We start from the raw sequence: 27,024 nt of genomic DNA, 5'->3' as shown, positions 1-27,024 counted from the left end.
TACTACCCCAGCAGGTCTGAGCTGTGAAAGCCTTGGGTGACTTAAATCCACTCATCAAAGAGCCTCGGAGATGCAGAGGCAGAAGGGTGGTGGTGGTGATGATGATGCTGACAGTGATGTTTGCAATGACGATGTCAGAAATAATAATAGCAGATGTCATGCTATCACACGCCAGGTGCAACTCAGTTTCATGGAGCCTCCTCTACGCTCAGGACGGCCTCTAATGCATGGCTTCTGCGGGAGCTGAGAGGAAATCATGGCATGCAGGAGCTACTGGGTGTAGGAAGGGAGAATCCACAGCTGTGAAGTCATCAGCTAACGACAATGGCCAGCACTTATGCAGTGCCACTATGTGCCTACGAGCTGTCCTCCCACTTGACCTTAGCACAACCCTGTGGGGGGTAGCAAGCATGGAGCCCTGCTGGCCGGAGCTGGGCTCCGACTGCTACTCTTCTCTGTCACTCCCTAGCTGTACAACCCTGAACCTGCTGACTTATTTAGGGGCCTCTGTTTTCTCCTGTGTCAAGTAAGAATCAGGATAGCAGATGTCCCCAGTGATTCTGCAGGAGTCAATTGCCATCATAATGATAATCACCATCACACCAGTACCACGGTCACTGTGGTCATCCCCACCACCGCCGCCATCATCAATATCATCGTCGCTGTCGTAGTTAGGGTTTCTGTTGCTGTGACAAACGCTGTGACTAGGATCACAGGGAAAGGGTTTATTTTATTTTACACTTCCACATCAAGGCAGGAACTCAAGGCAGGAACCTGGAGGCAGGAGCTGAAGCACAGACCATGGAGGAACACTGCTTCCTGGTTTGCTCAGCCAGCTTTCTTCTAGCACCCAGGACCAGTTTGCCAAGGGGTGGAACCATTTTTAGTGGGCTGGGCCTTCCTACATTAAACATTAAGTAAGAAAATGCTCTCATATTTGCCTATAGGTCGATCTTAAGAAGCCATTTTCTCAATTAAGATTCCATCTTCCAAGATATGTCTAGGTTTGTGTCCCATAGACAAAAACAAACCAAAGAACCACTACCATTACCACCTGAATTGCTGCTGCCGCCGCCACCGCCACCACCACCACCACATCACCATCATCACCATCACCAAGCAGTATAGTTTGTAGGCTGGGGTTTCCTGCCTAACCTGGGCCCAACTTAAGGCTGAATTATGGAAAATCATGAGGAAGGCCTAGTTTTCTCAGCTGGCCCCAGGAGGCCTCACATGTAGAGCCATGTAGCCCAAACAAGGCCCCAAACAGGCCGCCCATCCCAAGTTGCAGACCCCTTCTGGCCCTCCAGGAGCTCTATTGGGGAAATAGGCCCCCTGGGGAACCAGGAAGAAAAAGGGGACCCTTGTCCCAAAGCTACTGCTGTTGCCAGCCTACCCCGAGGCCCAAGGGGGGGTCTCGAGCCACTCTGAAAGGCTGCTGGGGCTCATTCAGCTGCGTGCGGGTGGTTCCAATGAGTTCATTTTACCTCAGTAGAATATTAAGCAGTTCCCAGGGAAACGCGCTGAGCTTGATTTCAGAGCAAGTGAGGAGGGAGGGAGAGAGGAAGAGAAAGCATGGACCAGTCAGAGGAGAACTTGATTCTGTCTCTGCCGCTCCAGATCCTACCAGGCTGAACCTAGGCCTAAGACTGTCAGGGGAGGTACAGGCTGGCCTCTCAGCAAGTCGATGCTTCAGTCAGGGCTCCTAGCTTCCTGGGTAGGAAATCCATGGGCCAATTCCAAAGGAGGGGAAACCAAGTCAGAAGGGAACAAGTGATTTACATGGGGCTTCCTAGGAGAGTGAGAAGATTCAAATGCAGGCACACAGATATCATTTTGGTCCTTCTATTGGCGCCTCTCTGTAGGCCTTGAACTGCTAAATATGGTGCCTTCTGCTTACTCAGCCACTCCTGCACCCTGTTGTCTGAAGTTTAAGTCCTCCCATTCATCTAGCCTACTTGAGGATAGCAAGCATGTCTAGGTATTTTACTACAACTTCTCTGTTGCAGATGGGGAAACTGAGGCACAGCCTATAAGGTAGCTACTGCCCATAGTCAAGGGTAGAGACTTGTAGCAGACCCTCCCTTCTCTACCACAAATGCACCAGCTCACCATGGTAGCCAGCATTTCCTCCCTATACTGAAAAACAGCAACGAAGTGGCGTACCCACAGTTCCACAGCTCCAGTTTAGAGACCAGCCGAAAGGCTGGACTAGGTCAGAGCTCCCTGCCTCCCGCTCTCACTGGCTTCCACGGAGCCCCTCTTACTTCTGACTATCCATCGAGGGCTAATCCCAGCACGGCCTCCTTACTTTGAGACCTGAAACTGCCATGTTCCCACTGCTCAAATAGGGAAACTGAGACCTGGAGAAGAGCATTAATTATTATACATAGGCTGGTGTAGAGAGTGTCTCTACCAGCCACTGGCAGACAGGTCCCAGAGTCAGCCCCAGGAACTCTTTCTCCCCTGGGCCACATTTCTCAGATCACCCACCTCCAACTTCCCTTTGGTGGCATCTCCAGGCCAGAACTTAGTGCTGCTAGAGGCTGGCTAAGGTCCCCTCACTGGGGTCTGAGGACACTGAGGGTAACGCCATGTGTCCTCAGCCACACTGGCTGGCTGCCCACTGAGTGATCACAGAGTAGCTGTGAAGTCCATCTGTGAGTCAAGCCCCCTCTTACAGAATTCCGGGGGGGGGGGGGGTCCAAGAGAGGGTCTGAGGACTGAGACCTGGAGAAGCTTCATCTACTCTCACCTGCTACAAGCTGGGAGACTGAGCCCAGCACTACCGTGCCAGGACCTCAGTTTCCCTATCTGTAAGTCGAGACACAGCATAGCTTCCAGTGAGGAGTGGACTTCACCTGAGCCTTGCATATGGCCTGATGGCTTGAAGCACTGGGTGTGGCCACACCTGCCCAGCACGCACACAGCCAAGTCTGAATAGCGGCCAACACGTGTGGAAACCTTCTGCTAAGATGAGCCGCTATGCCTGCTGCTCCCACTGTGAAACTTTGGCCAGCTTAGACTCAGTTCACTGTCAAAGGATACTAGGGAATTGGAGCCTATGTTCCTGAGTCACAGGCAGGGTTGAGCTCTCTCTCAGCAACATAGACACAAGCATATTGGGAAGAAGGGAGGCGGGAGCAGGGGGCAAAGGAAGAGGCTATAGATTTCCTTCAGCAGAACTCAATTACCTGCCCCAAGCAAACTTAAGAAAAATCTCGTATCAGGCCTCCTCTGACATCAGCCAATGCTGGTGTGCTCTTGAAGAATTAACCCTGGCAGGGTCTTTTGCTTTGGGTCTCCCTGGGCAGGGACCACTCATTTAAAGCCAAGATGGCCTCTCTGAGGGAGGAAGCTAGCTGTCCCACTTGAGGCCATCTCTAGTTAGAGCCAAAGACAACGACAAATTCATCAAATGTGACTTCTGCAGGGTCACCCTGATTATGCTGCGGGTCCTGGTTTAACTGCCTTCAAATGCAGGCAGGAAGGCCCGGTCACATGGATTCAACCTGACCCTGTTAGAAGATAATAATAACCAATAAAATGCACAGTGGGAGGCTGGCCAGCTTCAGGGCAGGCAGGGAACAGTGCCTAGAGCAGTGGTTCTCAACCTTCCTAATGCTGTGACCCTTACAATACAGCTCCTCATGTTGTGGTGACCCCAACCATAAAATTATTTCGTTGCTACTTCATAATTGTAATTTTGCTGTTATGAATCATAATGTTTTCCAATGATCTTAGGTGGGCCCTGTGAAAGGGTCATTCAGCTCCCAGGGGGTCACGACCCACAGCTTGAGAACCACTGGCCTAGAAGAAGGCATAGGGGCTGCCCCAGTCTCTGGGCTCGGGCTCCTCTTTCTTGACACTGCATGGCTCCCCAACAGCCCTGATCTCTGCCTGGTCATCTTGGGTACATACTGGTTTTTGCTGGATGGCTGCTGCAGGAAGAAGAGAAGGAGAAAGGGTGGAGGTCTGGGGCGACAGCATCAAAGATACCTAGTCAGCTCAGCTCCTGCCCTGAGAGTATGAGCTTCAGGCTAGCCTGGGCTATGTCTCAAAAGAGGAAAGACCTGCAGGGTGCTTCTCCCAAGCTGCCTTGGTGACAAGGTGGTGACAAAGCAGCATGGGTAGCCTGTCTCATTACTGCCCATGCCCACATGCGGGTGACAGTCTCATTCTGTGAGATGCTCTTAGCAGTCTCCCAGGGACTTTCTACAACAGTTTCCTCGAATTAGCAAGGGACAGATTTTCCAAAGCCATACACAAGTGCGGATTGAAGAAGCAGCTACACAGAGCAAAGAGTTTAAAACTAATGGATCGGGGCCAGCGAGACGGCTCAGGGGGTAAAGCCACTTGCTGCCAAGCCTGGTGACCTGACTTCAATGCCCAGGACAAACAGTAGAATGACAGAACTGGCTCCCAAGAGTTGTCCTCTGACTTCCATGTACACACATACACACAAATAATAAATGAACAACAACAAAAATAAAACACCAATTTCCATTCTTCCACAGACACATTTTCTTACTGGATTGCATTTGAAAACACACAGCAAACCTGGAAAGTCCCACAGCCCAGCACCTCTCTGCCCTGCCCAGCACTGGGATCACCCCCACCTGAAACACGCACTGAGCTCTCCCTTGGTCCTGCCCAAGATCCCTGTGCAGGAGCGCTGACTCCCTTCTCTCCACAGCATCCCTCACTGCCCACAGGTTCCAGATTCTACACATAAGTGACGGAAATCATGTTTCTACGAAGGCCTGGACCAGCTGAGCCACGCCAGGCATCGGGATGAGAACTCTTCTACCACGCCATACCCCATGTACCCCAAAGCTGAGGAAACTGGGGCTTGAGCTGAAGGGTCTATCCAGTAGGACACCGCAGCCTTTGGTTCTTTCACTGTCTTCCTCCCCCAGGTCTGGGACACACAACCCAATGCTGATGACCAGCAGGTTCCAAATGAGACAGGAAATCCCACCCGAGTCAACCAGGTCCCGAAGATGGTAAGAAGCTGAAGGTGGGAAATGCCCTATTACAGGAGAAATCATGAGGGCCAGGTCGGGACAGAGAAGAGGTGGGTGGGATGGGACGGAGAGTACCCCCCTGGCAGAGATGGGTGATCTTGGGCTCTGACTCAGCTTTCTAAGCTTCAGGGTGCAAAGATGGCAGAGTGCCGGGGCTGCTGTGCTCAGGATTATCTGGACCCACCTGAAATCAACAGGAAGCAGCCCTGCCAGGATGGCCCTGTGCCCTGGACACACAAAAAGCTCCCTGCTCCTTAGGAGAGGCCAGGATCCATGTCTTAGATTCCAGAGGCCCAGTGAGGAGATAAGGGTGTCTTTGCCCCGGTCACACCCCATAATGACACTGATGCCAGAGCTCTGAGCCCAGCTCTGCTGCCTGTGGAGAACACGCAGCAAAACTGGACTAGCCCAGGGCAGGGAGTGTGGGAGAGCAGTGTTACCTCCAGTACATGCTAAGGAAGTGCAGCCTCCTCCTGTGCCCTTGCCTAAGCACAGCTCAGGAAAGCCAGTGTGAGTCTGCACACCATTCCCCCCAAAGGTACAGACTTGGGCAGGTCACACCCAATCACTGAGCTTCCTTTCCCTATCTGCAAGCTGGGTTTTCAGCTGAGGGTGCTCACATTCCTTTGTCACACAGAAAGCTGGGAGAAAGTGAAAGAAAAGCTTCCAGAAGGTGGCCAGGGCAGTCGCCTGGGTGGAGTCTGTGCCTTCCTGCTGGAGACCTCTATGGACCTCAAGAACAAGGGTGGAGGGACCCCTGGACCAGCAGATCAACCCCAGCTTGCCCAGAGCAAAGGACCACAGACTCCCCAGGTGAGGTAAGCTGGGCCCTATCTTGGTGCCTCAGTTCCTTCTCCTGGGAGTGACAGGTATATTCCCTGTCCTAACTGGAGGCCTGGCTTGGAATGAGAAAAACATTCTGGGTCACCTTAAATTCAAATAAACCCAAGTTAACTGAAAATCTATGGTGACGTGCGCTCTCACCTTCCAGATCCCCAAACATCCTCAGCTCTCATCACAGCCACAGTGAAGCAACACTGTCCCAACTGTGTGCACAAACCCTCTGGACTCTGTCATTGTTCCCTTGAACCTGCAGGGTTGGACACACGAGTCCATGTTAGAGATCCAGGAATTCTGTGGCTGAAGCATCAGCAAAACAGCATTTCTACCACGACATCAGCAGCTTTGCTGTCGCCCCAGAATGCCACTGCTCATTCTTTCTCACTGTCCAAAACTCAGCATTGTGTCTACAGATCACACAAACCTCCCTTGGCACAGGCTAGAGACTTGTGCATGTCCTTCCTCGTTTTCAGGCTGGCCCGTCCAGTGATGCTGTCTTTATTGCTATCTGTGGTCTGTCTCCTATCCTAGAAAGCAGACTGCACCACAGTGGGGCTTGGATCGAATGGCTCCCCTCAGTCCCACTACACGGTGAGGGCTTGGTGTGCTGTTGAATGACCCCAGGCTTATTCTGAACCCAGGTCACTCACTACTATCCAGGCATTTCTCAGCTTCCTGAGCACTACTGATGGTGGAGCTAGATGGTTTTACTGTTGGGTTGGAGGAGGCCACACCTCATGTTTAACAGCCTGCCAGCCTTCGATCCATTAGACCCTAGGAGGAGCCTGTCTCAGTGCGACAACCAGAGCTGTATCTAGATGCTGCCAACATTTCCCCGGGGATCGCACCCCGGGTCAGGCCACCTTGACAGTCCAGTTTGCAGCTGCGAACACTGAAGCTCAGAAAAAGGTGGAGCTGGGTTGGGGGTCAGAGAACCATCCCTTCCCTCTACACCCAGCACCCCAAAGCTCTCTGCTGCTTAGCCCACACTCACCTTCGAGAGGATCACAGGATTACAGAATGAACCAATGCTCAGAGAAGTGGCGCTCCCACTCAAAGCCACACAGCACAGGAGGATCGACTCCCTGAGCCCAACAGGAGCAGAGAGAGGCCTCGCTATCTGTCAACACTCTGCCCCCAGGTCACTCTCTGTTCAGTCCCAGTTCTGCAGGTTGCTGAGGCCCCACCTGAGGTGCTAGACACCAGGGTTTGTGGGTATCCTGTCAGCTCCCAGACTGTTTATGGCTGGCTCTGGCTCCTTGCCCAGAACTGGGAGGCTAGGGTCGGGGTAGCTCATGAATTCCTCCAACAGGAAGGGTGACCGTTATGCAGACCAGGGACGGCTTCCCAGCCGGGTATTGCTGTCAGGAGGAAGAAAAACATCTCCATGCTCCCAGCTGCCGGCGACCAACAGTGCCTGACAGCGCCGCCAGCCCACCCCACCGATGCCGGCATGAGGTCTGTCCAACAGCCTCAGACAACCCAGCTCCCCAGTGAAAAAAGAAAAAGGTACAGGCAAGACTAGGTTGAAGTGCATCCCTCACTGGGAGCTAAGTTGTGTGACTTTGGCTGAGCTGTCTGGCCTCTCTGAGTAGTTCTCTCAGACAAGAGGACCTGTACGCGGCTTATCTCCCACCCTCCAGCCTGATGGTGAGGTTGAATTATTATTGCCTCAGTTTCCCCAACCCTCAGATCAGACAAACAGCAAAAGAGAAGCTTTGTGTCTTCTATCTCTGGAAGTCTTAACGGCCAAACAACCAGCCGAGCAGGCTAAAGGCTGGCACTGTGAGGAGGGGCCCCGACTGCGGCTCTTTGAGGAAGAACTATTATTAGTCTCTTCACCAACGAGAAAACAGAAGCACAGAGAGGCTGAGTAGCCTGCCCAACGAAAGGAAGGGTAGCTGCTGGGGTTTGAGCCCAGGAGGTCTGACTTTGGAGCCTTTGCGACACTATTCCCACAGCAGTCACCACCACACTGTATGGTCTTCTTGGTCTGTGGGGGAGATCTTCCTTTTCTCCTTTTTCTCTGTGTCAAGGATGCCAGACAGGCAGTGAGGAACTGAATATCTGAGGCAACACGATCAGAAAAGGCCTGGGGAGTCTCTCATGTGGAGGGATGAGGTACCCCACAGTATCCCCAGGAACCAGACCCATGTGCAAGGGCAGAAAATGCTGAATGCCCCTGCAGGATGCATGTCCTAGAGCAGTCTAGAAAGGTTTGGGAATTTCTAGTTTGAAACCTGACTTTGGTCAGTACAAAACTTAGCTGGATGAGAGCCTACCTACCTCCCCAGTGAAAAAGAAAAAGCCACAAGCAAGGCTCGGTTGAAAGTCCATCTCTCACTTGTGTGACCTTGGCTGAGTTGCCTGGCCTCTCTGGGTAGTTCTCTCAGCTGGAAAATGTTTCAGGACAGGGAAATTAAAGACAAGAATAAATTTCTCCCACCTGAGAACTTTTACTTTAAGGTGGTTTCACACATGGAGACAGAAGTGCATTCTTCAGTCGCAGTAATACCTCCCAACATGAACACCTGAACAAAGCAAGCCCACCAACCAATCCCAGGGAATCCAGGGACAAGCTGCCTAGCCTGTACCTGATCCCCTGCCCATACCGGCATTCAGGCAGGCGCTGCTAGACCTGGCCCCCAGAGCAGCCCCTTGCTGGGTACTCAGGACAAAACAGTCTCCTTCCCAGCTGGCACCTAGGAAGGAGCTGGCCTGCCCTGCCAGCAGGCAAACACAATCAAAGAGAATCATGGGAACTCCCCAAGCTGGGGGGCTGTAGGGGTGGGGGGCACTCTCAAGGGCCAGGCCAGGGCTCAGCCTCCAGAACTCAGGGTTTAGAGCTAATTGCTTTATGCATCAAAAGTGCCAAGCACCCCAAGCCTACAGCAGGAAAAAGGAAGGAAGCTCAGACAGGCAGATGCAGCCCTCCACTGCCTGTCTTAGGCTACACATACATGAGTCAGTCCCCAGGATCCCCAGCAGGGAAGGGTTGGGGTACTGTATCTGCCTGCTACGGAACACGTCCGTTCTACCCCCCAAGTTCAAAATGAAACTTGCTCCTGTTTGGGAAAAGAATTTCATTAGGGGGAAAATATAATATGAAAATACCCATTTAGAAGGAATGTGCTATTAATTCTTAGTACTCCATGCAGAAGGGAAAATTGCATTTTTATCTAAATGGTTTTTCTGCATAAGCCATTTACAATGTACTTCGCTTCTCTGTAATAGGCCCTGCTAACCATTAGTGCCGGGACACCCAGGCTGAAAGCTGAGATCACCCTCAAACACATTTACTATAACCCCTGAAATGCTATTCAGAGGGGGACTCAGCAAACGGGTCCCAAATCCTTCTAAAGGAAGAAACAAGATATTGCCGAGCAGAGGGGAGGGTGCTGAGGAAGAGAGCAGATAGTTTCAGCCAAAAGCAAATGTTCTGGCTCCGTCTCACCAGGGGACATGCCAAATCACCATCGCTTTCTGGTTGTGTGGTTCTAGCCACGCGATCATTCCCTGTCCGTGCGCGATGCACCACGGTATGCACGTCTCCATCAAACAAGCAAATAAGGATAGGATGAAATTCAGAACATCAAAACAAACTATTTTTAAACACTGAGCAAACAGCAAGATTGTAAGACTGCTATTTTCCACTAAACCACATTTCTCTAGATTTGGAAGGCGCGGGTGTGCAAACAGCACTACCTAATGCCGCAAGGAGGTGCCGGGCTATTCTGAACTCTGCTACTCCGAACAACAGAAAACACTCCACTGAGAGAAGCGGGATTGGTGGGGCCACCTCGGGCCCTGGGTCACAGGTCTGTCCACACAATCTCTACAGCATCTCTTGTCAAAATGCCTCAAACTTCAAAAGCAGCAATTCTCCCCACACACACTTTTTTGCCCCCCCTCAAGTGTCTTTTCATCGTCTTCTTCTTTTTTTAATCTTCCAGCTCTTTCTCCTTTGGATTCCCAAAATAACTACTGAATACTAAGTGTGGGGAGGTAGATTAATTCATTAAAGAGACGCGAGGCTGTGGCAGGAGCTGGGCATGGGGCTCCTTCATGGCTGTGCCTCTGGCTGCCGTCTTCTGGCAAGACCTGGTCCATAAATTCTTACTACCAACCAGGAACTCAAAATGTCATAATCACACTTGAGAAAGGTAACAGGTGTGCCCCCACCCTGCCGCAGCACTCAGACAAGGAGATGGGCACTGCAATTACAGGGTTTAAGGGTTAGATAAAGACCCTCTCCTAATTTAAAGCTAGACACCAGTGTCCATTAGAATTTAACAGACCCACATAAAAAAGAAATTGTGTCCTCATCATTCCAAATGCCTGCTTCCTCAGAGCCTTGAGGTCACTGACAGTTGGCACAGCGCCAAAACACTCAGGCTGGGCCTGGCTGTAAAAAGATGGGACCTTGAAGGGATACAACATGTGAGAGTCAAAGCCAATGGGGATCTAGGGGCCCTCAGGAAGATGCTTGCCACGGCCTAACTGGCTTTATGGTGGTTGTTTCCTAACACAGGCAAGGAGTAGGGAGTTCACTGACAAAGAGAGGGAGCAGCAGTTTAAACGGCCATGGCCTGTGGAGTCACAGTGTTCAGAAAGGTTCTAGGTCAGTTTGCCATCTTCTTTCTTTTCCCAGACTATGAGGCCTCGGCATGGTTCCCCTTCCTTCTTGGAACTTGACCCACACATTTCTGAAGTTACACACAAGCAGAGAGGCCCATACACCACCATTCCCACCAATGGCCACACCAGAGGGATGATACAGGGAGCCCAAAAACACTTTGAGATGCCTCAGCTCAGGGTCATGTCATCCACCTCCCGGTCTTTTAGGAATTAATGCTCAGAAACTTCCCAGGGTCCCAGGAGGGAGGCATCAGAAGAGGCCAAGTTCTATGGCTGCCTCCAAGGCCCTGGGTAGTGGAGACAGCTGAAAACTGCCTTCTCTCCAACAGCGTATGGCTGAAGGCCACTTGTTCCCCTCTCCCCAGCTTGTGAAGGAATGGGGGCTATTCTGTGATCAGTGACTGGGATCCTCCATTAATGCATACGTGTGTGTACATGTACACACACACACACAAATGTATGTACACACATGCAAATACTTCTAACCTCACACAGATGCTTCTCACGAATCAAACACAAGACAAATGCTTATTAACTAAACTGAGCCAAAATAATGAAATACACAAGGAAATCCACCAGCCCTTTCCCTGAGGCCCAGCAGGAAAGCCAATTCAGCAAAACCTGGTCATAACAGAATCAGTGGGTCTCTACCTCACACCGAATAGAGCCAAAACTTTGTCTGAGCTTCGTGGGACAAAAATTATCTTTTCATTTCCTAGAATGAGTTCAGCTCAGAAGGACACACACACCACATACACATGCTCCAAACACAACCCACAGGAGATGCACAGAGCCTGAATCATCTAGAAACAGCTGTAGCATACGGACCATGCAATTGCTCCCCTGCCAAAAAGCCAAATGCCAGCCTCTCTGGTCTCAGCACTAGTCAGCTAAGCATCAGTCAGCTGCAGAGATGAAAAGACACTTGTTTCAACCATTCAGGTCTTTGACCAGGGCATGAGGGTTCCTGGTCCCTTAAAGGCCAGGCATTAGTCTCCTTCCTATACCTAGCTTAGCCCAAGTTAGGAAATGTCCCTTCCGCTGAATCTGTCACTAACTTGGGCTCCCACTTGCCTCACTCAGAGAAAGGATGGAAATATCTCCTGAGTTGGAGGCCTGTGAGGGCATGCTGGCTCCTCAAACTGTGAAGAACCATGGGGATCAGTGAAGGTAAGAACAGCTCACTCAGTCTCCAGGGGAAAGGATGCCCCCACCCTGGCTTATGAAATGACCCCAACACATCTTCAGATTTCACTGTATCTATAGCACTTGGCTAAATGGCCATTTCTGTGGCCCAGCCCTCCCATGGCCTGTCTGCAGTTATTATCACCCTGTACTGGTTTGGTAGCTCGCTGCTAATAGACCTTCCGAGCAAGACCCTCCATATCTACATCCCTCTATATCTATGTGGGGAAAGTTAGGCACTTCATTTGTGATACATATGTCAGTCTCCAAGCAATTCCCACACTCTTGCCTTGTCCGGGAGGTAGAAATGATTCCTACCATTAGAAATTATTTTCCACACTCAAATCTTGAGCTGCAGTAAATAACGCTGGACTCTTAGGGTGTACTTCAGCCTGTCCTGTCCATCACCTCTGTTGTAGACACTCCTCTCACTCCTCTCTCTCTCTCTCTCTCTCTCTCTCTCTCTCTCTCTCTTTTCCTCCTTCCCCCCCCCCCCCCCACCGCCTTCTGGCTCCCGAGAAAGGGGAGAAACCACATGAGGTGAGTCTTAAAACAGTTAAAAGAGTTTTCAGCAGGAAAGGACCCATCAACTTCTCAGCAGATTCTCAGCCTAGGCTGCTAGGCTGCTCGGAGGTCTCTGCAGCCTGACCCACCTCCTCTAATCTAAGAGATCATCAGAAGTATCTTATTCCTGGTGGTCACTGTCAATCATTTAACAATGCTGATCCAAGATCCAAGGATGTCACGATAACTGGGAAGAGTCCTATGCCCTGTGTCCTGAATGACTCTGTGTGTGTATGTGTGTGTGTGTGTGTGTGTGTGTGTGGTGTGTTAGGTAGGGTCACACGAGCGCATGCATGAAAGAATTCATTAACTGTCACCTCACGTTCCAAGAACTCCCAAATCCAACCAGGAAAACTAGATAAAGCATGCTGGGATCCCCAATTTCAAGACAGACTCGTGGCCCCAGTCACTCCATGTGAAGCCCAAGGCATCAGAGAAGCCAGAGTATCTTGTCAGCTGCAGAAAAAATGCCTTCCCCATGCCTTAGGGTCAAAGGAGCCCTTTCTGCCCAAAGACTTTTTACATATGCATCAGCACCGGAGGAAAAAGGAATTGTAAATCTCGGAGCTCAAGCACCTCACCAGGATGGGCCTCTGGGTTGTTGCAGGCCAGCTGTGGGAAGCAGGGGCCAGAGCGAGAGAGACTTCTGAGTGCCTCAAAGTCAGTTCACAATTCTTCCAAAGCCTTTGCTATCTGGGAGTCTTGGGAGAGGTTCGGAAACAGTGCTCCTCTGAGTGTCTTTAAAGCCTCAAGCTTTCCAAAGACCCTCAAAGGCAACGAAGTCCCCAACACGCTTTTCCAAATCACCAGCTAGCTTACCTAGAGCAAATGTCAGCCCAGGTAGAAGAGACTATAAACCCTAAACCAGTGGCTCTCGGAGCCATCTGAATCCTAGGATAGTGTTTTTGTGAAAAGCCCAGAACTCTCCACAGAGAGTCCAAAAACGGGAAGAAAGATGGAGACTTTCAGTCACACAATTGATCCGCAAGCGAGAGGGTATGCTGGAGAGGCAAGACTGTAAGAGTCCGCCTCTGCCGTCAAGGATGTGGGCTACACTGGACTAAACTGACTGGGTATTTTTCCCCTCCTTTTTCAGAGCAGTTCATTTCACATAAGATGTCTCTTCCGGGACATTTAGAAAGAGCCAAAAAGCAAGTAGGGATGTGTTAAGATCTCCAAACTGCTCAATTCAATCGCCTTCAGTTTAAAGGGCATTTGGGTCCTCCGATGACGTATAAATCCTGGAAGGATTTCTCTCTCTCTCTCTCTCTCTCTCTCTCTCTCTCTCTCTCTCTCTCTCTCTCTTTCTCTCTCTCATCTAGCGTTGCAAGCAACAGCGGTAATACAGACCATGCTAAAAATCACCCAGCTTTCTCATCCCTGGATGCTGTGGCTGGGATGGAGCCCCACTCAGTAGGTTCAAGAGTGTCTACAGTGCGGCTGCTAGGTCCAAGCTGAAATTCCTGGGGATTTGAAACAGTTACAACAGTCAGAGAACCAGTGGTACCTTCTGGACCTTGTGCTTCCCTCGGCAGGGCACCGCTGCCTACAGCAAACACTCAGCTGGTGTTCCAAACCTCAAGCCTGATGATTTAAATGCAGATGAGAAAATACAGTAGGCCTCAGCTCCCTCTGGTCACTATACCCCAAGAAAATGATGGTTTTGGGGGCCAGAGAGATGAATCAAAGGTTCAAAGCACAGACTGCTGTTCCAGAGGACCCAGGTTCAACCCCCAGCACCCACATGGCAGTTCACAATTGTCTGTAGCTCCAAGATCCTACATCTCCACACAGACATACATGCAGGCAAAACATAGAATAAAAATAAACTATTTTAAAATATATATCTTTTAAAAAAATAAGAAAATGATGGCTCTTAAACCTGTTCCCACCCAAGAAAATTAAACTCAACTCCACTTTCCACTTCGGAGCACATCCCGGTAGAGTTTGGGCCCTGGGAAGGCCATACCCACAAGACCTCAACAGAATGACTCACACCCAACAGAACAACCAATTGTCCCCAAATGAGATTGACAGGCAGTTGTCCCCAGAAGAGACTGGGTATTGCATGCAGGACCTTGGAAGATGGCAGGAAATGCCGGCCTCCTTGGGTTGACAACCCATCCAGACAGATGTGCCAGGATCCCAGCAGCTGCTTGTGCTCAGAGCCCCACTCTAGGCTTCACAGTCCCCTGGAGCTGCTCAGTGTTGGGGATGTGAAGGAACTGCTGTGCCTTTGGACACAGAGGGTCCCTGCAGGCTGAACCATGACTAATTTGAGAGCCCAGCATCGTCTCTGCCACATCATTGGTACCAAAAGATTTCCATAAACAACCAGCAGTCTCTGATGCCCACAACTGGGAAAGGAGGGGTGGGAGAATCATGGATTCAAAGATTCCTCCCCTCATAAGAACCCAGACATGGCTGAATTCAGCCAGGAAGACACTTCCACACCACATGCTCACACACAGAACTCAGGAAAGGGTGCATGAGTTTGTTGCTGAGATACTCCAGTCTAAACCCACCCACAGACCAGTGGCAGAGGTTTTATAATCAAGATCTTCAAAATTAATGGTTTTTAAGATTTGCGTCCATTCCAGTCCCCTTACAGAATCAGAACCTGTCAACTGTGGCCACTGAGATGCAGATTAGCTCACTTATAGGAAAATACATTGGGGACAGCAAACAAGAAGCTACAGCTCTGAGTAAGGGAAGCGCAAATAGACCTGTGCCTGTCAGGGTAAGGGCAGAAGCTGCACAAAGGCCTATTTTCCTTTGCTTGTCACCAAGACTAGGCAGAACACTGAACCTCACTTGGGCTACACATTCTCCAGCAAGCCGACTTCATCTGGTCTCAGTGTGTATGAGAAGGCCAGGAAACGCCTCTCCATCACCGGCTAACGGATCTATCAACGAGGCTGCCGTGAGCAATCAAATCCCACACTCAAATCTATCTACCCAGGGCACACCTAAAAATAGATGCATCCTTACAAACCTACCCTCACCAGACAGATGCTGCTTAAGTGAAGGTGAGGAAGCTGGGCTATTCTGGCTCCTCCTGGCCAAAGGACAAACAGAGAATTAGCCAAATAGGTTGGAAAACAGGCCGACATGCTGGCTACAGAAAACACGCTAGCTGGGGACCCTTGGGCAAGGGAGGAGTTGGCCGGTTCTCCTGCGGTCCCCACACCCTCCCCAGACATTTGATCCCATTATACAAAGCTGCAGGCTTTTCATCTCTAAAATTAGCCAAACAGAGGTAAATACAGTATTCCTAACTGACAGTATTTATCTCCTAAATGGTTTTGGCAAAGCGGATTGCTCCCTGGGCAAGGAACACAATCCACTGTTATTGTCATTCAAGTGGAGAGGAAAGGGCCACTAGTGCCTCCCTGGGTTCCACAATGTTGAGGAGCCCCTGGTTTCCTTCAGCCAGCGCTTCCACACAGAGGAGACTTTCACTCCTCTCATTTCATCTGGTCCTCTAGCATGGCATATTAAAGATGCATATTTTATATCAGGAGAGTGGATCAAGTAGCTTGTTGGTGAGGGGAGCTGTATTCTCAGGACCCATTAAGACTCTTTGTAGAAATTTAAATACCTCTGTCAGCCAAACAAAATCATATCAGGAATCATAGAATTTCATTGCTAGAAAGAGAAATGAGATTAAGCCACCCACACTCCTTTCCTAGAGCCCTCGATAAAACAGGAGTGCATCTCAACAGCCTCTCACTTCCGGTCTGCAGGGGCCTCACAAGAAATCTAAATGAATTTATATGAGAGAAGGCTGTCATGAGGAATGGCTTTTCCATCAGCACAAGCTGTATGTAACTATAAGTAAATGGTGCATACTGGAATGCACCGGTACTTAAAAATATAAAATAAATTTAAAAAACACAACAGAAAAAATGCAGGAGCAGAGACGACAGCAAGTTCAACTCTACTGAGCTTCAGCCCCTTAAAAATCTGTTGTCCTTTATTAATATTTAGTAGAAATGTGTAATTGCAGATGTGTGCTGCTTGGGGTTTATGTCGGGAGGCGGGCAAGGAAGACAGGTTTATTACAGCCATGAAATATTAAACAAGCGTGGAAGAACAGTAGTTAGATGCCCTCCACTAGCCAGGGAGTGGGCAGCCAGAGCACCGGCTGCACAAAAGGGGCCCCTATCCATTTACGGTACCCTTGATTAGCACCTGAGGGGCCTGGGGTTACATCTGCTAAAGGCGCAGAAGTCACATGAAGGCATACAAACTGTGCTGGGTGATGCTGCAGGAGAAAGGCAACACAGCACCGGCTCACTTTCCCAGGGAGAGTTCATACGAGACTTCAAAATTTCCTCTGAAGTGCAGGAATGATGGACACCTGGCTCCATCAGCCAAGGCAAACCTTGCTTCCTCAAGCCCACCCTATATCCAACAAGATTTAGCGTTCCATCCCTGTCCTATCTATACTTTCTCAGCCTTGCCTGTGTTCCTACAAGAACACAGAGGAGCACGGAGTTCCAAAAACGTCTCCCAAGTCTCTGCAAAAACACAGGACTTGAAAGTTGTGAGGCGGGAGGCAAGGATTAGATGCAAAGGCAGACAGAGACAGTTCCGGCCTCATTGTGTATGAAAGACCCTCTGGCCACTGGGTTTAATATACAGGGCTACCAGCAGAAAGACAGAAGTTTGGTGAGAGCAGAGTCAGTACACATCACGGAAAATTCCCGTCCTGAAAACCAAAGTGCAAAGGAAGCAAGAAAACACATTTCCCCAAGTCAGTGCCCACTGTGTATCCTCTACCATCATTTTCCCTTCCTTTGTGTCTTAAAATTCCCCCAATCTACACTAAGCCTATTATTACACATAGGTAGAGGTCCAGCCAACTATCTTAAAGCCATCTTATCTTCGCTGACATAGCATGTCTGAACCACTTCAAACTCAGCTTGGCTCACCCGCCCTTCCCTTCACTCCAACTTTGGACAGGAAGCCTCATGGGTGGAAGTGGAGTTTTCTTATGAGAAGGTATTTGTCCATTGGTTGAGAAGTTAGGGCCGTGTCATCTAGAGAAGCTCACTCTCCTTATCGCCACATGACCTTCTGGCCTAGACCTTTTAGAACTGCAATGAGCCAATCAACTTTCTTCCTCTCCAAGGGACCATCTACAGCCTGAAGAACCAGCGAGAGGCATCCCTGTGGCTGTCTTATATCTCCTTCCAGCGCATACCTTTGTAAAACACTGACTAGTAGTCTGTCATCTGAGCAGAGGATTTCAGAAATGGAGTTAATATTTAATCACATTAGTACTGGCATGTTTTCCAGAGAGACAAAATATCATCACAAAAATGGCCTGAGAGAATGGTGAGGGAAAACATTTTCTGGGCTGAAAGTTCAAGGCCCATCATCCTCCCACACCAGCAAATGGGGCTGGGCAACTTCTAAGAAACAGACCATTTTTCTTTTACTTTTTTCTTTTTTCTGACTTATTTCAAAGTGGCTCTTTTCAGCCAGGGCTCTCAGAAGCTGACAGAGAGTCATGTGAATTTATTTGCACAGCCTATACACATGGAACTGTGGGGTGTTATCAAAATGAAAAGTTTAATCATCCTTATTTACTACCATTAAGGAAGCCAGAGTCGGAGAGTCCCTGCTAAACCCTAGCTTGCAGCCCATGAAGCACATTCAAAAACCTCAATTCCTCAAGCTACATAGGGGACTATCCTTCTATATCAGAGTAGAGAACAAAGGGGGTCAAGTGGGTATCCCCCACCAGGCTTAGGAGATAGACAGTCCTTTGGAAGTGTGTCTCCTCACAGACAGGAGAGTGTCCTCCAGTTTACAGAGGCAATCAACCCAGAAGCGACTAGTACATGTTTCCATATGTGGATGGTACCGGGACACTGAAACAAGCTAAAAAAGAAAGGAAGGAAGGAAGGAAGGAAGGAAGGAAGGAAGGAAGGAAGGAAGGAAGGAAGGAAGAAAAATATTCTGGAAAGACATGTCAGCACTTGAAGCCTGCAACTCTCCCAATGAGAATGAGGTGGAAAGATACATTTTAAAAAATTAAAAAATAAAAATAAACCTCCTTAAAGCCCCACTACTTCCCCACCTAGTAGGTCCTTCTAATGACTGGAAGGAGAAATACTAACTGGTTTTCTTTATTAATTCTCTAATTTTAAAAAACTTTTCCTACCCCATTTTTACCATTATATTTTTAATTACTTGGGGGGGGGGGGGCGTGCACAGACTGGACCAGGAGAAGTGACAGCATTGGTTCTGTGCTAACTGATCATTGGCTGGGCTAGATCGAGATGTTACATACAAGAAAATAAGGGGCGGCAGGAAACTCTGTCCAACTCCATTTTAAAAACCCGAGTCAGGAGAGCTGAGGGTCCCAAACTAACCAATTTCTGGCCTTGCCTGGGAGTAGTCTGGAGAATGCTGATGCCGGGCTTGGGGTCTGCCGTGCATGCTAAACACCCGGCTTCAAATGAGAGCGTGCGCCTGGGCATCCCAGGCTGGGCAGTAACAAGGAACAAAGAGAAAAGCAGTCAGACACACTTGTGAACCAGAAAGCTAAGGGGGACTACTCAGACAGAGTTCCAACAGCCCGACTCCTGTCGTCCTTCTCCCTAAAGGGCCTGTCATATTTTCTTAAAACTTACCCTCCCCGGATCCATACTTAAAACACAGTAGGCTGGGAGAAGGTTCAGCAGACACCAGAAAGCTAAAGAGTAGCGATCAAGGGTACATTTTTTAAAAGACGGGCTTAAATTGTCAGCCATGCGCCATGGTAATATTCTGTCCAGTAAAGCCTAATGAAGGCAACTCAGATTTAGAAGCAGAGTGGAGAAGTAGGCAAAACGATGCCGCCAGTTTTAAAAAGCTGCTAGCTATGTTTCTGTAAAGAAAAACAAAGCCCCATTCATATAAAATGCAAACTTATTGCACCCTACTCATCTTTAGATTTAAGAGTTCTGAGACTTTTTAGTGGCCCCGTCCCTCCCACCTTAAAGGTCTCCAGGCCTGGTGGGAAAGGGGTGTTCAGTGTACAAATGAGACCTGGGACTGGACATCTGCCACCAACGCCAAGTGAGATATAGACAAACGAAGGTCCTTTGTGTGTTAGGAATAGTCATGTCCCCAAACACGCATGATGTCCTGAAGGAGGGCTGGGTTTGCCTGCGGTCACTGCCAGAGGAACCCAGCCCCAGTCCTCGGCTGCCCAATGTCAAGCGGATACACCTGGGATTGGAGGCCGCCTAGAACCCTGGCTGAGAGCTATTCTCTAAAAACAAATGACCAGTGAGGCCTTGCCTCTGAGTGACGCTGCCCACACCAGGGCGGGAACTTTGTAGAAGCCCTAAACCAACGCCTGCTGGATGCTAAGGAGGAAAGGGTGGGGGTAATGTAGCTTTCCAGGTGTCCTGGGGGGTGGGGGGGGCAGAACACCTAAGCAGTGGGGCTGAATGCTGAAGGCAGCAAGAGTCTTAGTGTGACCTGACGAGGTCAGCTTGCCCAAGACCTGAACCCTGAGAACTCAGCTAAAATTGGGAGGTGGAAGGTGTAACTACGGATGATCCTCCAAAGGGGAATGTAAGTTCTTGCTACCAGGAAAACCAAAATCTACCTGAGAGCCCAGCAAGGTGCAGCCACAGGTTGCCTGGATCTGTGGTGATGAAGGCCAGCCCACACTAGGTCTGGGACCAGAAAACAAGCAAGGCGGGTACATATACCTTCTTTGTTGTTGGGGTTCTGGGGCTTGGCCTTCTCCCAGGGTGCCAGCGTCTTGTCTTCATCTCCACCATCCACCAGGGCCTTGTCAGGCGGCATGTACCAGGTGGTGCTGTGCTCTGCCATCAGAGAGTCCAGGTCGATGGTGCTCATGGCACTCTTGACAGCCTCGGAGCAGCAGCTGCCCAGTTCGCTGTCACCATTTTGTGTTCCCGAGGCCCCTACAGCACACTCAGCCTTTTTGCCACCCTTGAGCCCCAGGGGCTGGTCCTCAGAGATGCTGAACTGCTGTCTCTGCAGCTGGATCTGGGCCTGGAGAATCTCCAGGGGATGGATCTCGTCGGGCGGTGGCGCACCGCTGCTGCTGCTCGTTGGGGTCCTGACCTGCTCCAGACCTGGAGTACCAGGATGGCCGGTGCCCACGCCCCCACCATAGCTGTCAGGGGTCGAGGTAGAGGTAGACAGGATACTCAGGCCCAGCGCGGGAGCCTTCGGTGCATGTTCCCCAGCACCCACCCCTCGAGGAGGAAGTTTGGGTGAGCTGGTGACCAGGGGGCTTCGGCTGGCTTTGGCCAGGACTGTAGTGTTGTCAGAACTGGAGGACACTTCGTCCTCATTCGCATAACTTGTGCTCACCTCATCAGAGGCGAACTCACCCACGTGCGGGGAACTACCATCCGATTTGGCTGTGCTGTCCAGGGACACCATGAGGTCCGGCTGGTCCCCAAGGAGCAACTCGGCTCCCTTTCCCCACGACGGTGACGTGAGGGCCTTCTCGTGGGGCGTGGGCCCGCGGGCCTCGTTCACTGAGCTTCCCGCAGCAGCAGCTGAGCTAGGAGCCTGCTGTTGCCCGGGGCTCACCCCTGGTGCTCCTCCACTGTCAGGAGCTGCAGAGTACTTGTCAAAGAAGGTCCCGGGGCTCACGTGACCACTGTCCCTTTTTCTGCGTCCCCTTCCCCGGCCACCGCCCCCGGGTCCAGGCTTGCCATCGTTCCCCGATGTTGATTCCAGGGTATAGTTGGGGGAGAGACTGGTGCCATCACCCTGGATGGGTGGGTTGGGCGGTCCTGAGGATTTGGAGCCGCCACCACTGGCCCCGGAAGGGCCTCCGGGTCCAGGGGCCCCAGTAGTCCCTCCAGGGAAGTAATCCGAGCCCGGGTTGCCGGCTGTGGCCGCGCTGTCGGGCTCGTTCTGGCTCAGTTTCCTTTTCCCTTCGGGTGGGTTCTTCTTGTTGAAAGTCACGTTGAGATTGGGAGCACCCAGGCTGGCGATCATGTTCTGGCAAGCGGTGGAGAGCGCAGCCAGGCAGCTCTGGCCGAACAGGTTGTCCTTGGAGCTGGGTTTGTTGAAGGACCCCAAAGACAGCGCGCCCAGTTTACTGGCCGAGTTGCGCTGACTGGGCTGGAAATCCGGCTGCGGCGGGTAAGCTCCCGCGCCAGAACCTGAGCCGCCGCTACCCGCGCCCGCACTCGGAGGCGAGTTCACGCCTGGAGCGCTGTGCGGGGTGGCCTGCCGGCTCCCTGAGCCAAATGGAAAGCCAGGCTGGCCCCCAAGGGCTGGCGCAGGAAAATCTGGAGGCGGGGGCCGCCGCTCAGACGGTGCATTGGGCAGTCCCACACCAGCCCCAGGCGACTGCAACTGGCCTAAACTAGCCAAGCTGCCCCCAAACTGCAGCCCCGGCGAAGCCAGAGCGGGCACGTGTCCTTCCCCCGGCATCCTCAGAGGCTCCTGAAGAGAGCCTCGAAATAGCACCCCTGAGCCACCCGAAGCAGGAGGAGGCGCTAGGCCAGGGTCGTGCGGGCCGCAGTCTGCCGGCAACCCGGCACCACCCAGCCTCCGGGGCAGCAGGTCTCCCGGAGGGTGTGGACCCGGGAACCATGCACTCTCCTGTGCCAGGTGGGACGCCTGCTGCTCGAAGCCGCCCAGGCGCCCCGCACTCGCGCTGCTGCCTTCTCGTTCAAAGTTAGTCTGGGCCAAGCCACTCATCGAACCTCCATGGACCAGGCCGCCTGGGCCCACGTCCCCAGGATGACCTAGCTGGGCCAGGTTGGGCTGTCGCAACCGTTGCTGCTGGTTCCGAGACGCCATCTGTTTAATTATGAGGGCCGCATTCTGGCGTTGTTGTTGTTGTTGTTGCTGCTGCTGCTGCTGCTGTTGTTGCTGCTGCTGTTGTTGCTGCTGCTGCTGCTGATGCTGCTGCTGCTGCTGCTGCAGAGATTGGTGTTCCGAACCCGGGTGTTGCAAGGGCGGTCCCGAGGGGAAACTGTCCGGCACAGGCGGTGTGAACTCGCCTGGTAGGCCTGGGTAGGCAGAGGGAGAAAGTTGGTTGTCCAGGGCGCCGTTATGCATGCTACCATTCCACGAGGTGCAACGGTCCACGCCTGTGCTGCCCGGGAAGTCAAAGCGAGGCCTCTTGGCCACGTTCATGTAGGGGGGCGCATCGAAATGCTGCAGCCTCTGGTTGGGCGCCTGCTGAGGAGGGGGATGCTGCATGCTGAAAACAGGCTCAGAATATGGGTGCATGCTCCGGTTCTCTAGCCGGTGGATGGGGTACTCGAACTGCGCGTGCTGGCTGGGCAGCATGGGGCCCCCGTCTTGCAGGCCGCCGCTAGGTGTGCCAGCCTCGCCCTGCTGGGGCCGCGGGAGAGCAGGAGGGCAAGAATTTTGTCGGACCAGAAGCCCGGGCGGTGGCGGCGGCTGTTGCGGGGGCTGCTGCTGCGAGGATGGTGGGGCCTGCTGGGGAGGCTGCATTAACGGGTGCCGGGAGCCCACTGCAGACTCCAGACTTACGGGCATCTTTCGGGCCCCGCCAAACCTCTCGAAGAACACTCCGTGCTGAGGTTGCTGCTGTTGTGGCGGCGGCTGCGGTGGCTGGCCGTGCATTTTGGACAAACCTACCATGCCTGCGGCTCTGGGCATGGCCGAAGCACCCGGGAAAGCGCCCCCGGGAACCTGGCGACCCGCCGCATAATGTGGCAGCTGTCCTTCGGAGTCGGAGGGCGAAAACATGTCAAAATGTCCTGAGGGCGGCTCGCCCGGGTAATTGTATTCCAGCGAATCTACAGCTCCTTGGTTCGTCACTCTCCGGGGCTCCAGACTGTGAGAATCCGAGCCGCTGGAGGCCGGCAGGCCGTGGAAAGAAGCAGCCCGGTTAGGGCTCTGGTCCAGCGGCAGGCACGGAGCAGGCACGGCGTGGCCCGAAGTGCCCGAAGTGTGGAAGTCCGGGAGGTTTCCTGGCCGCTGCGGGCCGAAGCCCTCCGGCCCCTGGCTCTCCGCCATGTGCTCATAACTCTCTGCGAAGGGCGGCTGACTGCCCAGGCCGCTCGCTGCACCTCCGTAGCCAAGAAGCCGGCCCCCGTGCAGACATGAGGCACCTGGGTCCGGACCACCGAAGTTGCCCCCAAAGTGGGGGTGATGTTGGTGCGGGTGGTGGCCTCCGGGGTGGCTGTGGTGAGGCTGCTGACCACCGAAGAAACCGTGCACAGGCTGAGCCTGCAGCCCCCCTGCGTGCAGCTCGGAGTGGCCGCGCGCGTGAAAGCCGTAGGGCTCCATGTTCAACCCCAAGATAGGGGGTTCACCCAGAGCGCTTATGGCAGGGTCCACAGGGCCAGGAGGGGGCCCGGCATGGAAAGAAGGAGCCTTAAAGTGGGCGTTCATGCTCAGTCCGGCTTCGTTAAAGTTCCCCTCGCCCTGGCCAGCGTGCCGGCTGTTGATCTGGGGCTCGAACTGGTCCAGCCCAAACATACTTGGCTGGGGGCGGGGGGATCAATAGGGCATGACAGCCTGCTCCGCGGCGCGCCTCGGGCCAGCTACTCGCTTCAGCCCGGCTCCGGCGCTCCCGGACGTTATCACCGGGGCGAGGCGCAGCGCTCACCGCCACCCCGCCGGGCGCGGGCGCGGGCGCTGGCTGGGAGCTCTCCGCTGCTCTCCGGAACCTCGGAATCTACCCAAGCGGGCCTCTCACGTCTTGCGAGGCCGGGGTGCCTCCTGGAGCCTTGTGGGGGGGCCCATGCCCCGGGCGGATGGCACGAGTGGGTCTGCGGAGAGGAGACCTGGCGGCCGACCAGCTAAGACAAAAAGTTAAGGGGTGGAAGGGGCGGGAGAGTGAAATGATCACCTTTTGGAGTTCGCTGCGCGCCGGCTGGGGCCGTAGGGGAGCCCCTTGGTCCCTCCCCTGCCCCGAGTCCCCGAGCCCGGGTCGCACGGGTTCTCGCACCTCCTGGCTATCGGCGACGAATGCTTCAGCGGCTCGGAAGACAGGCGGCTCGGCTCTTCATCGCCGGTGCTGGCCCCGCAGCAGGAGATGCGGGCGCAGGAGCGGGATCGCAGGCTGCGGGAAACGCGCGGGTCCGCGGCTCGGGCTCGTCCGTCAGTCGCCGCGCGAGTTCGCGGGCGTCTGTGGTCGCGCGCGGGCGGGAAGGCGTGGGGCCGGTGGTTCCGAGGCTGCGGTTCCCGCCTCCGCGCTCCGCGGGTCCCTTCGGACCCAGGAAGGGGCCGCGCGACGGAGCTGGGCGCGCGGGGCGGGAGGGGCGTTGCGAGGTCCGGGCTCCCGCTCAGCGTCTGCCTCTAGCCGGCGCCCGGAGAAGCAGCAACAAGTTTTGCGTTTCAGCAATCCATTCCAGCCATTACCGCTGCACCAATCAGCGCTGCCCGAGCGGGCCCGGGGCGGGGCTCGCTCTTAAGGTGGTCCCGGGTCCGGGCTGCGCAGGCCTGGCCACCGACCCGCGCTACACGGAGTCCAGGCTACTGCAATGGGGGTGCGCCCTGGGTGCCCCCGACTGGGGAGGGCGCGAGCAGAGGACTACGGCGGGAGCCGGGCTTTGTCCGCCCCTTCCCATTCACACTGTTTCCAACTCCCCACCCCCAACTGGAGCCAGCGCGACCTGCCGGGTGGGCAGGGGGCGGGGAGGTGGGCGGTGAACTGTGCGGGGCGCACAGACAATGGGGTCTCCTGGCAGAGCCCCGGGACTCGCCACGGAAAGTCGCTAAGTGTCGCCAGTGCTGCAACCCGGTGCGGTGCCCCAGGGAGCCGACCCTGGGAAGTTTACGGTGTGATCGCCGAGGGCAAACACAAAGTGAGGTTGTCTCCCGGAGCCAGGACTGGCTTGCTGCTTCCCGAGTCGCCCACCGTCCGCGGCTTCCGGTTTTCTGCCTCTGGCTCCACCGAGAAAAAGCCACGCACACTCGGCCGCTTTCTAGGGACACTTTGGGTGAGCCAGGCGCGGAAGTAGCGAGGCGAAAAAATGCGGAACCCCGAGAGGAGCGACGCGCAAAGCGCACACAGTGGGGGCTCCGACACCTTGCGGCGGCCACAGGCGCGCAGGCCCAAACCCTGGAAGGCGCGAAGTTGGACTCCTTAAAAGATCAATTAAACTGAAGAGGTCAAGGAACGGAATTGGATTGTGATACTAAAATCAATAGGAGTAATTTAATATCTGCCCTGTTTCCTATGAAATATTTATCCCAATAATCTTGGTTAAAATGTTTAAATCTTCCTGATCCTCACGGAGGCTGAAATCTGTTTTGCAATTAAAAGTTGGAGGTGATGGGAGCTAGAGGTGTTGATTATGTGGTCGCGCGCGCACCACACGCACCCCCGCGCGCCAGCACGCGTGTGCGTGTTTTCCTCTCAAAGTGTAAGTAGAGGAGGAGGGGCAAAAAGGGTTTTAATTTTCCATGCCATGAAATAAAGCGAGACAATTTTGCTGGCAGGCCAGGATTCTTAAAAGAGAAGGAAAAAAACTTTCGTTGAAGTGCCCTGATATCGCTATTAAATCTAAATAAAATTAAGCATGGTGTATAAAAATGCCTTTTCCCCCCACAAAAGAAAGTGTTTATCGCCCAAGTCTGTCTAGCGTTTGCTAAATTACGCATGAAATCTGAAATGAAATAAACGTTATAATAAAACCAACCGTTTTTATTTAAAAACCTCAGATTAAGCACTCCACTGTCGCGGGCATGAGTTAAAAGTTACCGTGTCATTCGCGGCGAATTCATCACTCCCCGGAGCTTCTAGTTGGAAAATGGCTCGATTTGAGGGGAGGGGGGCGGCAGGAAGCCCCAAGGGACTTCTGAAGCAATCACCCCCTACACACACACACACACACACACACACTCACTCACCCCCCCGCCCCCGCTCCTTCACCCCGCCCCTGCTCCTTCACCCCACATACACTCCCCCACCCCCACTCGAAATAATGCTTGGGAAGCTGCAACAAGCTCAGGCCTTTCCTGCAGTCTACAGATTTTTTTTTCCTTCTGAAATTAAAAATGAAAATTACCCCCACCAAAAACGGGGCCCATAAATAAGCATTGGGAAGAAGTATTTGTGCAGGGTGGTGGAGTTTTAAAAGGATTTTTCTGCAGGATCAGGTTGTTGGTCTGTGATTAAATATTGATTTTGTGTAATTAGTTTTCATGCGAACTATCCTCTTGCTGATAGCTTAGAGGTTTCAGAACTAGAAAAGAAATGGAACTGGACATGGAAATTATTACTTAGCAAAGTGACAGGGAAGGAGAGCGGGGAGACAGGGCTTGGCTATGCAGGCACAAAGGAAAACGGACCCGGTTAGACACCTCCGAGGGAGCCTTCAGCCCACAGCCCGGGGCTGCTGGACCTCTTGGGCAGGAAGGGGGAGAGTCCAGGGTAGATCTCAGGAGGATGTCCCAGGTAGCAAAGCTGTGCCCATCTTGGGGATGGTAGCCTTCTCAGAAGGCAGGGATGGAATACCTTGTCCATCATGTCGGGAGGGGACAGGATGTTTTGGGAACTTTGTGGAGTACTAGAGAGGGATGGCAGGAGCTGGGAAGAAGTTTACACAGGCCTGCTCTCTGAGGGGCACTGGTCTGAGGTGTTGGGTGGGGGTCCCCGCATCTGACTGAATTTCCTGCTTGCACTGAAGGGAGGAAGTATAGGTATTTTTCCGGGCTCTTTCCCAGAGTCAACACTTTGAGGTGTTTGGGTGTCTGAAGAGAGAATTGAATTTGGAGAGAGAGGACTCCTTTCTTAATGCTATAAATGGACTATACTTGCATTTGTGCTTGCCCTGAGAGG

The 27,024-nt window shown here is 52.7% G+C and overlaps 1 protein-coding gene across 1 annotated transcript in view; it reads right to left on the bottom strand.

Moving 5' to 3' along the window:
• Mn1 (MN1 proto-oncogene, transcriptional regulator) overlaps positions 1-24,563 on the bottom strand; it is a 36,954-nt gene extending 12,391 nt beyond the window's left edge. The window contains exon 1 of the mRNA XM_048450719.3: positions 19,973-24,563. Coding sequence (XP_048306676.1) covers positions 19,973-23,714 — 3,742 coding nt within the window. The 5' untranslated portion in view covers positions 23,715-24,563. The remainder of the gene's footprint in view (positions 1-19,972) is intronic.
• Between the last annotated feature and the right edge of the window lie 2,461 nt (positions 24,564-27,024).

The sequence above is a fragment of the Myodes glareolus genome, chromosome 2, assembly GCF_982192425.1.
Source record: "Myodes glareolus chromosome 2, mMyoGla1.1, whole genome shotgun sequence".
NCBI lineage: Eukaryota > Metazoa > Chordata > Mammalia > Rodentia > Cricetidae > Myodes > Myodes glareolus.
The sequence above is the reverse complement of the archived record's forward strand: the minus strand, read 5'-3'. Positions and strand labels throughout refer to the sequence as shown.